This window comes from Mizuhopecten yessoensis, unplaced genomic scaffold (genome assembly GCF_002113885.1).
Source record: "Mizuhopecten yessoensis strain PY_sf001 unplaced genomic scaffold, ASM211388v2 scaffold4835, whole genome shotgun sequence".
Lineage (NCBI taxonomy): Eukaryota > Metazoa > Mollusca > Bivalvia > Pectinida > Pectinidae > Mizuhopecten > Mizuhopecten yessoensis.
The window spans coordinates 338,457-353,564 of NW_018405745.1; the positions used below are offsets into that span (position 1 = coordinate 338,457).

A 15,108-nucleotide genomic window follows, 5' to 3' on the forward strand; every position below is an offset into this window, starting at 1 on the left:
ATTAGCAGGTATAAATCATTGGGTACTGTATTAGCAGGTATAAATCATTGGGTACTGCATTAGCAGGTATAAATCATTGGGTACTGTATTAGCAGGTATAAATGTACCTCATCTATATTGTTCACATGTTTTGGAAATAAAACATTTGTTTCCCTTTCATGCTTAATTTCCTGGCCTCTCTATAGCAAAAAGGAGAATGAGGCATGCTCTCTACACCCAAGATCTGAGAGACTGATGCAGACGACAACAGTGGCTTATTATTTGTTCATCTTTACTGTTGTGTTATTTTTCTATTTTCAGTATAATAAAATATTTTTTGCACTTGAAGGGAAACCAAATTATTTGTTTCCCTTTGATTTTTCATGTTGCAATATGGCTCTGTCTTTGTGAAACATCATCAGTCTTGGGGAAACAAAGAATCATGTTTCCCTATAAAGCTACAACTAGGGCAATAATTGTGTTATGTTCCATGCATGGCAGCTTTGTGGTTGTCCAATTACATGTACTTGACTGCCCTGATATACAGCACCATTTTGGAACTTGTCAGTTATCTGTAACTTATTTATGGAAATTCAGAATTTATGAATAGATTGCTCTCTCATTTGAAAGTAGACAGGAATATGTACATTCAGGTACCTTCCACTATCAAATGTTTGAAAATTTAAGCGAGATTCAAACACAAATCACGGTTACAAATTACCTTTAGTTGATTTGAAACCTTTTGCGGCAACCATGTTCATCCTTTAATGGATAAGTGTTACATTGTACTTAGAATTTTTAAACTACAAAATTGTTTCGGAATGAGATCAATAAAAGTAAAATAAAAGCTGAATGTCATCCTCTATAGATAAGTCTAGACTTATAATATCTGTCTAGACACCATTAATTGTTTCTGGTGTTATATGTGTTTATGGAAACATAAATATTTAAAAGGTTAGTCAGATTACCTGTTGGTATTAATTAATATTTTGGTAAGTAAATTTGAGATGAACAGGCGTCAATTCTACAGTAGAACAACAACCTGTAGAATAATGTTTTGTCCTCATTTCATTATGTATAAACTATAGGTTATTCATATGTTAAAGCTATTCCTAGACTGATTGGATGGTGTAAAGTCAGTCAAATTCGTTGGGTGTGTTTGATCTAATCAATGTCTTTTCCAATACAGTTTGTAATGAGATTTATTAGAGATTAGTATACAAGTGTCATTTTCCTCGACAATAAGGAATGGACACTCCAAATGACTCATTACTGCCATTTTCTAGGATTGACACACACTGGTGGACTGGTCAATACCTATATGGAAGCAGTGCCCTACTGTGTTTAGTTAGGGCTTATAAGTTGAAGGTTCATTGAAGCTACGTACTTGTCCTGTGTATTAGTCATCTGTCCTTGACCTTGTAAATCTAGGTCACTGCCACCTGTGTCAGTCGTTTGACCTGGTAAAACTAGGGAACTGACATGTATGCATATACACAGATCACTTTTGCATTCAAACATCACCTCTCCTTGACCTGTAGGCTGTTAAATCAGGCTGCTACCTATATACATGTAGGTACATAGAGAATCTACTTGTAATAGTCATGACCTGCTTTTGACCTTATCTTGTAACCATTAATTGGATGTTCAACATTGTTGATTCCAGTCATGTATTTCCTGTCCTTGACCTTGGGAAACCTATTCTGTAAATGAACAAGGTCATGTTACATATACAAATATTCAAAGATAATACATTGTAACTTTAAATTGAAAATATTACCATATACAGATGAAGTTCTTTTTAATATGTTGAAAATGACATTCTTTTATGGAACCTATTAACTGGGTTCCTCTGGTTATGAATGACCTCAGTGCATTAGATCCATGGTTCTAGCAAAACCTTTGCACTGATAATAGATACAGGATTCATTTGAATATGATCTTTGTCTTTATATTATATGTTTACCCCAACTAAAAGTATTCTAACAATACAATGACATCATCAATTATACACAACAGCATATGAGATATGTGAGCTAAATGACCCTTATGATGATCCAGTGAATTACCCTGATTTTCATCTAAACTTTTTTTTTATGCCTTATATTCCTTATAATGTCAAAATAACAGTGGATTAATATTTCAAAGTTCGTAACTCAAACATTGTGCCTCTATCTATTATTTGGAAATCTGAATTGGATTAGCCGCAAGCTGTTTGATTACATATGTCCAAAGCCAATCTTAGGTCTAACCTGTCACAGTGATACTAGAACGGTTTATCCCTGCAGACAGGCATTACTCATGCCATTGTTTACAGTAATTATTGGTGGCTGCCTCAATCAGACAGAGGTTTGTAATTCAAGATCAATATGTTCATAAGCAAACGTTTACAAGGTTCTGATCAATAAACAGGATTTGTGTACCAATATGTACCAGCTGCAATGCCTTCCATCGGAAATTGGACTTAAACATAGAACACAGGCAGTCCAGGAGCCTGGATAACTATTTAATGGATTGGAATGATAAGAGAAAAAATGGAAATACAATAAAAACAAAAACAAAAACATGGAAATACAATATCCTACCTTGATAATGAAGAACTGTACTTGCCTGAGTTTTTTATAACAACAAATGAAACACTTTAATTCTTTGAAAAATAATTTTAAACAAAAACGTACAACAGGAAAAAATATTTTGAAAAACTATCCCCCAAAAAGTCGAAAGAAAACTTTTCAAACTGATCATATACATGAACAAGTTGATAACTCAGACACTGATAAGTCAAATATATCTAACTCAGACTCAGTTGATTGTCAGTGCTTCTCCTAAATAAGATTCAATGGAGTCAAATGCTCTTCTTGACTCCAACTCAGATGAGTCAAATTAGCCACCATACTCAGACTCTGTCAAATACCCATACCAACTCTTGAAATATAATTCAGTCTTAACCTTACACAATTTTAATTGCTTTTTTTGAAATAATCAGTCACCTTATTGATTTGTTGTATTGAAGTTGAGCAGGTTCACTGGAAATCCTATTAGCCTTATAATGAAAACATTGTGAAGTGGTACACAATACAAATCTTTTATTAATGGTGTTATTTTACAGAATAATCTGGATCTGCTATGGTTATTACACTGAATACAGACCTCTGATATATTGTAATTGGTTCTGTAATACATGTACACCAGACTTCACTACAGGATGGAGTTAAATTCCCCACATGGAGCCCCATAAGCCACCGGCCTGCACATGCAACATGTCTCTAAAGCATGCTCACAGCTCCCTGAAATCATTGATCCCCTGATTTACTGGTCCACCTCTCTTCCCTCTCCCAATCCTGTCTTCCTCTGCTGTCTCACCATATAAACATGTAATTGGTTCACCACTGACAAGCTTTGGCTATCTGTTAATTAAGTCTAGTTAATTAAGTTACAAAAAACGGATATGTTGACAAATCTAATTGTATTGGGATTCTTGTATCTGTTTCGTAACAATTTGGCATGCTTCAGTGTTGTAGAATGTTATACATCCTGTATATATATATATATACCGGTATATGTAAATATATGAACAGCTATAATATTGTACAAAGAAGATCAAAATATTCACGATGTATTTTGTGCCCTTTATATAATTTCCCTATGGTATAGACATGTATATATATACACATACTTGGTAGAGAACAAAAATGCCACATTACTTCAATATGCCCTTTGAAATACATTACTGTATGTATACTGCAAAATGATGATCGGTAAACCTGCCACTTAATAATCTCCCCTTTAATGGCCTCAATAGAATAGAAAACTGTTTATGATATAATGTTATATTGGAAAAGATTACCCAGCAGCTTTTGACATCATAATGGTATACACCCTATTGCCTTAGATCCTATTAAACACAAGCAAATATTTATGTCTTCCCTGTGGGGCACCAGGGGTAAAGAATCATACATAATAATGTAGCTAGAATCCAATAAGAATAAAAAGATACAATTTGTGTGTAGTTTGCCCGTGGGAGCCTCCAGTGGTAGAGATAGTGCACCTCTCCCCCTGATTACTGTTCAGCCATCCTACAGGCCTTCTGATGCAAATGCCAGTCGATTTGTGCTGCTGAATAATACAAGGCCTGATTCATCCTGGTCCTCACATACACATGTACACTCTTAGGACCAACACTGCTGACAGATGACACAGGATTTTTACCCCTCCTTTCGTCCTCTCAGGAGGATCAGGACTAGTGTCTCACTTCATTTCTCCAGCCAAACTGACAAACTTTGGATTTTGTGTTGAGTTAACTTCTCAGTCTGGTTACATTGATAGATACATGTGTGTCGGTCTGTTAGGAGTATCAGAGGTGAATTTGTTATATATTGTATACACTTCGTAAGAATCATGTCTGTTCCATTCTAATTGTGCCCTCTTAAGAGAACACAACATCTTTCGTCAATATCTAAGCTACACCTGTGCTGAGCGGATTTTATTTTCATTTTACCTGTGTATACATTGGATATAAAACATGTGGACCCTCAATCTTTTAATATATTTGGATTAAAATCAGGAAGTTTCACAATAGATTGATACCAATGTTACCACATTCTGGGAAAGTGAACATGCCTCCTGTTGCATGTTTGAGGAAGTGAATAGTGTCGTTTGGTGAAGACTCATTGAGTTCGCTGTCACCGCAGCAACGATGCATACCCCCCCAGGTAAAAAGGGAAAACACTCCGCAGACAAAGCCAGTACCCTTGGCAAGAAGAAAAAGAAGGGTCATATCGAGGAAATTAAGGTATTCACGTCAGCTTGTATTGATCACCAGTTCTGTCATACTCTACATTAGTAATGTGGCTTTCTTTCCATAGCTCAATATCAACATGTCTACTTTGAACAGTAACCAGTGAAGTTGAAGTGGTATTTTGCAGGCCTACTTTAAAGTCAAACGTTAGGTCTTGTTACATACAACATTTAATATTTTTGTCAGATTTTTAAATTTATAATTATTTTTTCGTAATTTTTTTTCCCGTTTGACACCTGTTCTGTATACCAGAGTGTAAATAAGCCACATCAGAAACACGGAAATCTCATTTATATAACAAATCAGTAGTTCTGTGAAAATGCCAATCCTCTTCCTGTGGACATACCAAACAATTATGTTGTCTAGTAATTCATTTGAACTTGCTTTATGCTATCTCTTCATTCCACATGGTCTGAATGGGAATTCCTGTGGTATCTCTGGCCTAATTCTACCTAGATACACACTCAAAAACAGGCCAGATCAGCCTTTTTACTCATCTCATCATTAGCACTAATCTACGTGGAAAGGAGTAAGTGTTCAGAAATTTTGATGATATCAAAAACTATCATTTAAACACTTAATGAACTAGAATGCTTGCTAGGTTTATTTAGAAGAAAACTTCAGCATAAATTCACTATTCCAACTCAAACTGATTTGTCAAGATTATATTCATAATAATATCAAAAATCAAAAACTGCTCATTAGTATTTTATCATGTCGCTATCCTCCTAGTCTTACCTGCTAGCAATGTTAATGATTGATTTCATGGAGTGGCGCTTGAAGAAATTGACGACATGCTTTCATCTTGTCATGTCTGATAATATTAAGAAAAAGTTGAAAAATACTTTAACTTTTAGCTACTGTGTAGTAAGGAATGAAACTCTCAGTGATAAGTGATAGGTATCTGATTTTGGGTGCAGCAGTCACAGACCTGTATTGGTGATAGGAGGCTTGCATGAATTGAGATATATGAACTTTCATTATGTACGAGGTGAAGCCTGGTATTTTAAGGAGAAAGTATGCTAAATCAATTACAATCAGTGAAATTGAATTGATTAAATAAAATGTACCAACACCTCTTTAGATGAAAGTTAAAAGTACTTTTTAAAAATAAATGTCCTTCTGAGAATACAAGTGATGCCACATGATCAGACAAGTAGGTCATATCCAGGACACTGGTTGATTGTCTCGGACATTGGGTGATGTCCTCAGTCACTAAGTGATGGTTGGGTGATGTCATCAGACAATGGGTGATGATCTCAGACACCGGATAATTGTGTCAGACTCTGGGTTCCTCAGACATTGGGTGATGGTGTCAGATACTTGGTCATGTCCTCAGTCACTAAGTGATGGTTGGCTGATGTCATCAGACAATGGGTGACGATCTCGGACACCGGATAATTGTGTCAGACTCTGGGTTCCTCAGACATTGGGTGATGGTGTCAGATACTTGGTCATGTCCTCAGTCACTAAGTGATGGTTGGGTGATGTCATCAGACAATGGGTGACGATCTCAGACACCGGATAATTGTGTCAGACTCTGGGTTGCTCAGACTTTGGGTGATGGTGTCAGATACTCTGTCATGTCCTCAGTCACTAAGTGATGGTTGGGTGATGTCCTCAGACATTGAATGACGATATCTCAGACACCGGATAATTGTGTCAGACTCTGGGTTCCTCAGACTTTGGGTGATGGTGTCGGATACTTGGTCATGTCCTCAGTCACTAAGTGATGGTTGGGTGATGTCATCAGACAATGGGTGACGATCTTGGACACCGGATAATTGTGTCAGACTCTGGGTTCCTCAGATTTTGGATGATGGTGTCAGATACTTGGTCATGTCCTCAGTCACTAAGTGATGGTTGGGTGATGTCATCAGACATTGAGTGACGATCTCAGACACTGGTTCTGGTAATGTCTCCAGACACTGAGTGATGTCCTTGGTCACAGGATAATGGCCCCAGACACTGGATATGTCCTAAGATACATGGTGGTGTCATTTGACACTGGGTGATGTCCTGTGTCTCTTGTTGATGTCTTCAGATGCTGGGTAATGTCCTCAGACATTGGATGATGGTGTCAGACACTAGGTGATATCATTAAACATAGGTTGAAGCCCTCACACACTGGGTGATGTCCTCAGACACAAGTAATGGCCTCAGACACTTGTCAATGTCCTCAGAGGATGGGTAATGTCTTTACAGACATTGGATGATATCCTCAAACACAAGTTGATGCCCTTTGACATTGGGTAATGTCCTGTGACTAACACTCTGGGTGATGTCCTCAGATACAAGTGCTTGTCCCAGACACTTGGTGATGCCCTAAGGCATTGGATGATATCCTCAGAGAATGATTGAGATGTCCTCAGACACTGCATGATGTCCTCAGTGGCTGGATACTGACTTCAGTCACTGAGTGATGGCCTCAGACACTTGTCAATGTTTTCAGAGGTGGTTGTGTGATATCCTCAATCATAAGTTGATGCCCTCACACACTGGGTGATGTCCTAAGTTGCTGGATAAAATCTTGAGATGTCTTCAGCCATTGGGTAATTATGCCCTCAGTCACTTTGAAGGTCTTCAGACTGTAGGTGATGTCCTCAGACACTGGTTGATGGTGTCAGATACGTGGTGATGTCTTCAGACACTAGGTGATGTCCTCAAATATTGGTTGATGCCCTTACACACTGGGTGATGTTCCCAGACATTTGGTGATGTCCTCAGTTACTGGATAAAATCATCAGACAATGGGTGAGATGTCCTCAGCCATTGGGTAATTATGTCCTCAGTCACTTTGAAGGTCTTCAGACAGTAGGTGATGTCCTCAGACACGTGGTGATGTCTTCAGACACTAGGTGATGTCTTCAAACATAGGTTGATGCCCTCACACACTGGGTGATGTTCCCAGACACAAGTGATTGTCCCAGACACTTTTTGATGTCCTGTGTTGCTGGATGAAATCGTCAGACAATGGGTGAGATGTCCTAAGACACCGCATGAGGTCCTCAATTGCTGGGTAATGTCCTCAGACACTTGTTAGTGTCTTCAGAGGTTTGGTGATGTCTCAGGCACTGGTGCTGGTGATGTCTCCAGACACGGGGTGATGCGCCCTCAGACCCTTAGTGATGTCCTCAGACATTTGGTAATGTTCTTAGACAATTCGTGATGTTTTCGATACTGGGTGATAATAATAAAATTTGAGGTTCTTATATACCGCTTTATCACAACATAGTTTGTAGGTCGTCTCAAAGCAGTTCACAAATTATTATCCATAGTTATAGGGTCTTTGCAACCAGCCAATATCTTTCTCAACTCCCTGGGGAGCATATACGTGTAGCTGGTGCTGCCATTTCCGTGCTAACAGTTATCATTCAACAATTCCAGCACTGCCCAACCAAAAGTACTCATTTACAGCTGAGTAGACTGGAACAATCGAAGTAAACTATCTTGTTCAGAGACAGGCTTCCTACCACTAGACTACCGTGCCTCCTAAGGTGTGATGCCCTTAGACACTTCGTGATGTCTTCAGAGACTGAGTGATGTCCTCAGACAGTTGGTAATATAATTCCCTTAGACAATGAAGCACTAAGTGAATTATTGGTGATGTCCCCATGCATATAATACCTACCCTGGGATTAACTGTGTCTGGTACTTATAACACCTGTATGTCGCCACTGACCAAAAAGGAACCCTAAATAGGTTCCAGTTATTACCGTTTATTCTGATACATGAAAGTTGATCGTTCTACTATGCTAATATAATCAATTCCACAGTCACTTTTTTTTCAATTTCATGAATCTGTTTATTTCAAAACTTTATGCATGGAACTTAATTATATTGTGATCATAAGCATTTTGTTTTGTTAACTGCTTATTTTCTAACTGCGTTTATATACACATATAAACATGTGGTGGTCCTTTTACCAGTCTGGTATACCATACAGACGGAGTGGTAAGAATTTACCGTATACCATACAGACGGAGTGGTAAGAATTTACCAAGTAGAAATTGTGATGTATATATAGATATATTCATCAAATGTGGGGTGAATTGAAACCTTTATAGACCTGTACATTTTACGAACTTAAACTTCAAAGAAAGCCAGCTATATATCTGTTAGACGTTGGTGGTTATGTTTGATGTGTAACACTGTACTACAGACAGGTTATAGGACCAGGTTCCTACCACTTCCTCCTCACGCTGGTACTGACATTTACAGTGAGTAATTAGATGACGTTCAGTATTTGCATCATTTGATAAATGCCGTTTGATTATTTCATTGGAGGAGAATGTGTATGACAAACAAGTGTTGGCGTAATTGATGATTGTTGCACCCCTTTCCTCCGACAATAGGCCCTGTTTTATGTATGTAATGGAGCTTGGCCAGAGTTCAATACCTACTGAGGAATGTGTGCCATGCAGTAGATGTTGTAATACCCACAGCTCAGGATCATGATTAACTCGTACACATATACATACTCCTCAAAGTACAACGTAAATCTTCTCCTGTACATCATGTATAGGAAACAATAAGTTTCTCTTTCCTGACAGTGAGTCATGGTCGTGATTGTGTCAGCGTGACTTCTTAGTGCTTTTCTTCAAGTATCAAGTTTGATTTTATGTCATAAAAATGTTTAAGATGTCGTTTCATAAACATTTGGGATCTGAAACAACATAAGTTTTTTCAGAATGTTCCAAGTAAAAAAAAGATATATCAGTTTTACTGCTTATATTACAATGTTGATATGATATTACACTATGGCAATGCATAATCTACATTTCTACTGCAATCAGCCACATACATACCAGTTTCTAGAACATCAAGTAATAAGTGTAAGATGGCAGATTATCAACCCATTCTACAGTGTACATTTCAAATCTAGATCTAGTCACATGAAATTTAGGCAGGATTTTATGCTATGGTGGGAGTGAAATTGTTTCCATGGCCTTAAGGTGTGAGCAACAAACTAAAGTGTGTCTAGTCCATGGAAGAAACACGTGTGTTGGGTGTTTATAGGGGCTTCAGAGGGCCTATAGTGATATTCAATTTTAAAAAGGAAACAGAATGCAGTAAAAGAAATATACATTAAAACATTTTCCTGACAGGTCTTGTTAACCTACAATGTATATTGAAAATTGTTATTTTCATGCTGTTAGATTGGACTGAAATAAAATTGGTTTGCTTTATAAATAAGATGGTCCCATGACATTTACAACTATTTGGTCCTTGTATTCAAAGCCCTGTGCAGTACAGAAGTGTTTTATTGACAAACATCCTGTTTTCCATCATAGGGACCCCATAGCCACTGAGTTAGGTACAGGTTTGATGACTGATAAGGGGGTTGTTATGGAGGATCTGTGTGTATTGATGAGGAGGTCACACTGGGGCTCCAGAAAACCTGACACCCCTTCCCCACTCCACATCAGTAATCTCACACTTATATACAATCTTCAACAGAGATATGTATCCCCCTCCTCAGAAACCTTACCCTCACTGCCTGGAGCCTCTGTGGGCTGTTATCTCCCTAGGAAAGTGGAGAGAGTCTGGTGATAGGTTGGTACAAGTCATAAAAGGTTTGTCAGTGATGGTACATTGAGCTGCTTTATATATTTTTCAATTCTTGTGCCCTCATGCCTTTATTCAATCATCACTCAAGTTATATTGGTACTCAGCTGATACAGATATAGTGCCCTTTGGAACACAGTGCTATAGATTTATGATCAGTGTCTTGTGATACAAACTGTTATATATTCAGGGTCCTGTGGTATACCCTGCTATATATTCAGTCTCCTGTGGTACACCCTAGGCCTGCTGTATACTCAGAGTCCTGTGGTATACTATATTTATATACGCAGTGTCCATTTGTACACTGTCCTGTGCTACGATCTGCTATATAGTGTCCTGTTGTACATCCTGCTGCATGTATATATTCAGGGTCCTGTGGTATATTATATTTATATACGCAGTGTCCTTTTGTACACTGTCCTGTGCTACAATCTGCTATATAGTGTCCTGTTGTACACCCTGCTACATGTATATATATTTAGAGTCCTGTGGTATACTATATTAATATACGCAGTGTCCTTTTGTACACTGTCCTGTGCTACAATCTGCTATATAGTGTCCTGTGATATACCCTGCTATATATTCAGAGTCCTGTGGTATACTATATTTATATACACAGTGCCCTGTGGTACAACCTGCTATATAGTGTCTTGTGTTACACCCTACTATATATTTATACACAGTGCCCTGTGGTACACTGTCCTGTGGTACAACCAGCTGCTATATATAGTGTTCTGTGATGCACCCTGCTATATATTTAGGGTCCTGTGGTATACTTTATTTATATACACAGTGCCCTGTGGAACCCTGTCCTGTGGTACAACCAGCTGCTATATAGTGTCCTGTGGTTCACCCTGCTATATATCCAGGGCCTTACAGTGTTCTGTGGTACACTGTAAGGCCCTGGATATATAGCAGGGTGAACCACAGGACACTATATATCCAGGGCCTTACAGTGTTCTGTGGTACACTGTAAGGCCCTGGATATATAGTGTCCTGTGGTTCACCCTGCTATATATCCAGGGCCTTACAGTGTTCTGTGGTACACTGTAAGGCCCTGGATATATAGCAGGGTGAGCCACAGGACGCTATATAGCAGCTGGTTGTACCACAGGACAGTGTTCCACAGGGCACTGTGGATATAAATAAAGTATACCACAGGACCCTGAATATATAGCAGGGTGCATCACAGGACAGTGTACCACAGGGCACGGTGTATATAAATATAGTATACCACCGGACCCTGAATATATAGAAGGGTGTACCACAGAACACTGTAAGGCCCTGGATATATAGCAGGGTGAGCCACAGGACAGTGTACCACAGGACACTGTATATAAATATAGTATAACACAGGACCCTGAATATATAGCAGGGTGCATCACATGACAGTGTCCCACAGGGCACAGTGTATATAAATATAATATCCCACCGGACCCTGGATATATAGCAGGGTGAGCCACAGGACAGTGTACCACAGGACACTGTATATATAGCAGGGTCAACCACAGGACACTATATAAATATAGTATACCCCAGGACCCTGAATATATAGCAGGGTGCATCACAGGATAGTGTACCACAGGGCACGGTGGTATACTATATTTATATACACAGTGTCCTATGGTACACTGTCCTGTGGTACACCCTGCTATATATTCAGGGTCCGGTGGTATACTTTATTTATATACACAGTGCCCTGTGGTACAACCTGCTATATATTCAGGGTCTGGTGGTATACTATATTTATAAACACAGTGCCCTGTGGGACAACCTGCTATATATTCAGGGTCTGGTGGTATACTATATTTATAAACACAGTGCCCTGTGGGACAACCTGCTATATATTCAGGGTCTGGTGGTATACTATATTTATATACACAGTGCCCTGTGGAACACTGCCCCGTGGTACAACCAGCTGCTATATAGTGTCCAGTGGCTCACCCTGCTATATATTCAGGTTCCTGTGGTATACTATATTTATATAGTGTCCTGTGGCTCACCTGCTATATAGTGTCTTGTGTTACACCCTACTATATATTTATACACAGTGCCCTGTGGGACACTGTCCTGTGGTACAACCAGCTGCTATGTAGTGTCCTGTGGCTCACCCTGCTATATATCCAGGGTCCGGTGGTATATTATATTTATATAGTGTCCTGTGGCTCACCCTGCTATATATCCAGGGCCTTACAGTGTTCTGTGGTACACCCTTCTATATATTCAGGGTCCGGTGGTATATTATATTTATATACACTGTGCCCTGTGGTACACTGTCATGTGATGCACCCTGCTATATATTCAGGGTCCTGTGGTATACTATATTTATATAGTGTCCTGTGGCTCACCCTGCTATATATTCAGGGTCCGGTGGTATATTATATTTATATACACAGTGCCCTGTGGTACACTGTCATGTGATGCACCCTGCTATTTATTCAGGGTCCTGTGGTATACCTTATTTATATACACAGTGCCCTGTGGAACACTGTCCTGTGTTACAACCAGCTGCTATATAGTGTCCTGTGGTTCATCCTGCTATATGTTCAGGGCCTTGCAGTGTCCTGTGGTACACCCTGCTATATATTCAGGGTCCGGTGGTATACTATATTTATATACACAGTGTCCTATGGTACACTGTCCTGTGGTACACCCTGCTATATATTCAAGGTCCTGTGGTATACTATATTTATATACACAGTGCCCTGTGGTACACTGTCCTGGGATACAACCAGCTGCTATATAGTGTCCTGTGGTTCACCCTGCTATATATTCAGGGTCCTGTGTTATACTATATTTATATACAGTGTCCTGTGGTACACTGTCCTGTGGTACACCCTGCTATATATTCAGGGTCCTGTGGTATACTATATTTATATACACAGTGCCCTGTGGTACACTGTCCTGGGATACAACCAGCTGCTATATAGTGTCCTGTGGTTCACCCTGCTATATATTCAGGGTCCTGTGTTATATTATATTTATATACAGTGTCCTGTGGTACAGTCCTGTGGTACACCCTTCTATATATTCAGGGTCCTGTGGTATACTTTATTTATATATAGTGTCCTGTGGTACACTGTCCTGTGGTACACCCTGCTATATATTTAGGGTCCTGTGGTACACTGCCCTGTGGTACCCCTGCTTTATATTTAGGGCCTTACAATGCCCTGTGGTACATCTTTATTAGCCCACCATCATCGTCATTCTCAAATTTTATATGAAGGTTCTCCTTGGTCCTTAGCTGTGCAGGGCAACTTTTGAGACTGATCGGATAAACAACATGGCCGACAGGCAGCCATCTTGGATTTTGATATTGAAAGTTTGTTATCGCTATTTCTCAAGAAGTACCAGAGAGATCTTTCTCAAATGTTATATGTAAATTCCCCTTAGTCCATAGCTGTCCAGGGCAACTTTTGAGACTGATCGGATAAACAACATGGTCGACAGGCAGCCATCTTGGATTTTGATATAGAAAGTTTGTTATCGCTGTTTCTCGGAAAGTATTGGAGGGATCTTTCTCAAATTTTATATGTAGGTTCCCCTTGGTCCTTAGCTGTGCAGGGCAACTTTTGAGACTGATCGGATAAACAGCATGGCTGACAGGCAGCCATCTTGGATTTTGATAGTGAAAGTTTGTTAACAATTTTTCTCAAGAAGTACTTTAGGGATCTTTTTAAAATTTTATATGTAGGTTCCCCTTGGTTATTTTTTGTGCAGGGCAATTTTTGAGACTGATCGAATAAACAACATGGCCAACAGGCAGCCATCTTGGATTTTGATAGTGTAGGTTTGTTACTGCTATTTCTCCGGAAGAACTAGAGCGATCTTTCTTAAATTTTATATTTAGGTTCCCCTTGGTCCTAGCTGTGCAGGGAAATTTTAGAGACTGATCGGATAAGAAACATGGCTGACAGGCAGCCATCTTTGATTTTGATAGTGAAAGTTTGTTATCGCTATTTCTCTGGAAGTACGGGAGGGATCTTTCTCAAATTTTATATGTAGGTTTCANTATATTCATATACACAGTGCCCTGTGGTACACTGTCCTGTGGTACACTGTCCTGTGGTACAACCATCTGCTATATAGTGTCCTGTGGTTCACCCTGCTATATATTCAGGGTCCTGTGTTATACTTTATTTATATACAGTGTCCTGTGGTACACTGTCCTATGGTACACCCTGCTATATATTCAGGGTCATGTGGTATACTTTATTTATATACAGTGTCCTGTGGTACACCCTGCTATATATACAGTGTCCTTTGGTACACTGTCCTGTGGTACACCCTGCTATATATTCAGGGTCCTGTGGTATACTTTATTTATATACAGTGTCCTGTGGTATACTGTCCTGTGGTACACCCTGCTATATATTTAGGGTCCTGTGGTACACTGCCCTGTGGTATCCCTGCTATATATTCAGGGCCTTACAATGCCCTGTGGTACATCTTTATTAGATTCTGTATCCCAGATTAATTCTACTCTGACTTGATGCTTTCTTAACATCTAATATTGAAGTAAATTTGTTCAACTACTCTAAATTTTGTTCAAAAAGGCTTTATTAAACTTTAGCATGATTTCATGACGAACTGTTCTTGTCATAAAATAATCAGGCTTCAGCTTTCTACCAGTTACAATAGGAAAAAGAATCATCATTAACCAGCAAATGCTCTTAGGACCTGCACTGAATGACCTTTCCATATATTCCCTATTAAAATGTGGATGCTTTGCCCATACAAAATGTTATGTATAAGAGATTGGA

The 15,108-nt window shown here is 39.1% G+C and overlaps 1 protein-coding gene across 3 annotated transcripts in view; it reads left to right on the top strand.

Moving 5' to 3' along the window:
* The window catches only part of LOC110449856 (rap guanine nucleotide exchange factor 1-like), a 78,333-nt gene that overhangs the window by 31,720 nt on the left and 31,505 nt on the right, over positions 1-15,108 (top strand). The window contains exon 1 of one of the 3 annotated variants that reach the window (XM_021496989.1): positions 3,983-4,771. The exons of the other annotated variants lie outside the window; for them this stretch is intronic. Coding sequence (XP_021352664.1) covers positions 4,676-4,771 — 96 coding nt within the window. The 5' untranslated portion in view covers positions 3,983-4,675. Of the gene's footprint in view, positions 1-3,982; positions 4,772-15,108 lie in introns of those variants that run through there. 3 annotated transcript variants of the gene reach the window in all.